Source organism: Laetiporus sulphureus, assembly GCF_001632365.1.
Source record: "Laetiporus sulphureus 93-53 unplaced genomic scaffold LAESUscaffold_52, whole genome shotgun sequence".
NCBI lineage: Eukaryota > Fungi > Basidiomycota > Agaricomycetes > Polyporales > Laetiporaceae > Laetiporus > Laetiporus sulphureus.
Window position 1 is genome coordinate 207,116 of NW_024468561.1, and position 2,179 is coordinate 209,294.

At 47.7% G+C, this 2,179-nt stretch overlaps 1 protein-coding gene across 1 annotated transcript; it reads left to right on the forward strand.

Annotated features, from left to right (window-relative positions):
• Positions 1 to 502: 502 nt before the first annotated feature.
• On the forward strand, positions 503 to 1,936 carry LAESUDRAFT_763195 (uncharacterized protein; the record flags this gene model as incomplete). The annotated part of the gene is made up of 2 exons (XM_040913219.1): positions 503 to 591; positions 670 to 1,936. 2 exons carry the CDS (start codon positions 503 to 505, stop codon positions 1,934 to 1,936), a joined length of 1,356 nt encoding a protein of 451 aa, XP_040759830.1.
• Positions 1,937 to 2,179: the final 243 nt, after the last annotated feature.

Sequence of the window (2,179 nt, forward strand, 5' to 3'; positions counted from 1 at the left end):
TGTCCACGTTGTGGACTAGTACGTGTGAGAAAGCACACGTGGTTCTGAACGTTCTAGCAGGGAACGCTTCATAACATTTGGAAGAGGTTTTTCTATAGGTCAACCTGTTTAGGTTTAGAACCACTTACAAGAAGTGGGGTCTACTTGGACGCTACAGGAGAATCAAGACCTGTGTGGTCACTTCCAGGACCTGTGTGGTTACCTTGGTACGACAAGGAAGGGGAACCTGTGTGGTCACCCACGAACCTGTGTGGCTCAATCAAATCTGTGTGTTTATCGAACTCAAGCACTAGCGGTTACCTGTGTGGTAATCCAGAAGAGAAGCCCTCATCTGAGGCACACCTTGAAGATGTGCTAAAGCCCTTCCCAGGGAAGGCAATTCGGAGTCAAGAAGATTCAAGGAACTAGCGGTAGTTTGTGTGACTATCCAGAAGAATACTGTGTGCAGACGCGGACCCGTGCGATCGACAAACAATTGGTTAAAGAACCAAGAAAAGGCAAAATGTCGTATCGCGAAAGCAAAGGATCCGAATCGGACTCTGGAGATGAGCCGGTAGGCTATCCAGGAGGCAAAGGACACATGACGCCATTGTCATGGAACGATGCAACCAATGAAGAATTGGATTGGTTCACAGATGTCAGGAATACGCGAGCCATTGCATTGTGAAGACGACAACGGCTGGAGAACCTTACAACCCCAGAAGAACAGCAGGAGCTCCGAGAGCTTGAACATGACGTTGAAGAAATTCAACGGGTAATCAACAATAGGAAGGACATCACAAAGGACTTCGAGGACGAATTCCTAGCGCATACGGACCTTCCTAGAGGAGAATCGATACAAGTTGATCCAAGGCCAGAGGACGCTGAAGGATCAGGCAAGGGTAAAGGACGGGAGGAATGGAATCCTCTCGGCATCAATCCAAGTTCACTAAGGAGTGGCGACTCCAGCGTTACGCCAACATCCAAGAAGCCCTACGATGGGTTAGGATTATGGAAAGGAGTCAGGATGACACCTTTAACCAGGACAGCCTCGGAAGGAGGAAGGCCAGTAACGCCACTCAGAGTACCAATAAGGCCACAGTCGGCCATGGCACAAACAGGTAGTTTGGGAACTACTGGTCAAAATCCCATCAAAGCACGGTACGATCCAGCTAGTGGACCACCAGTGCATCCAGGACTGACATGTCTGGAATTCCAGTGGCAGGAATATCTCATGGAAATGAATCTCTACGCGCTGTATAATTCTGCACAACCAGAATTGGAAAAAGAGGAATTACAGCTAGGAAAGATCCGACTGTTCGCAGGAGATAAGCGAATGTTTACGTCATTCCTCCAGGCTGGAGAACGACATCTCCAAGCAAATATCCACATATACGACGACGACTATAGTCAGATAACGTTCATCCTATCCCACTTCGAACCAGGTTCAGCAGCAGCAAAATGGGTCGAATCATGGGAAGCAGCGATGATCGCATCTACAGGAAGATCGGATGATCTAGGACTTTATCGCGACTTTCGGATGATGCTCCAAGAAAAGTATGGGGGAGTCGCAACCAAGGACCAAGCATGGCAAACGCTACTCGACAATCAGTGTAGGCAGAAGAAAGGAAAGGTCGACGATTACATCAGGAATCTCGACATCCTCTTTCGCTATGCTGAAATCGACGACGACTATACCAAGCTCGTCCATTTCAAGCGAGGCTTGGAATCAAAGTTGGCAGAAAAAGTCTTCCTTACTCCTAATCCTCCAACTACGTATGAGGATGCTTGCAACGTGGCAAGACAAGTCAACGACCTGCGAACCGTCCATAAGGGAAAAAGCAATATCTTCGATTTCATCACACATGCGAATCAGGGTGATTCAATGGATGAAGGAGACTCGATGGAGATAGATGATCCCAATGCAATGGACGTCGACAGGGCACGACGAATATGACAAGTATGGAGCCATCCAATTAAGGAATGCTTGTGCTATCGATGCAGAAAGCCAGAACACGAGATGAATCAATGTCCCGCAAAGAAGCCAAACATCGATCGAACCCTGCCCGTACAAGCCGTATCAAAGAAGAAGCAGAAGAAGACTTCTTCAATTATGAAGAAGGATGAGCGCGCATCCATCGAATCAAAAGAATCAATAAAGGATTCATCCCGCGGATCAAAAGAACCCTCAAACGATCCA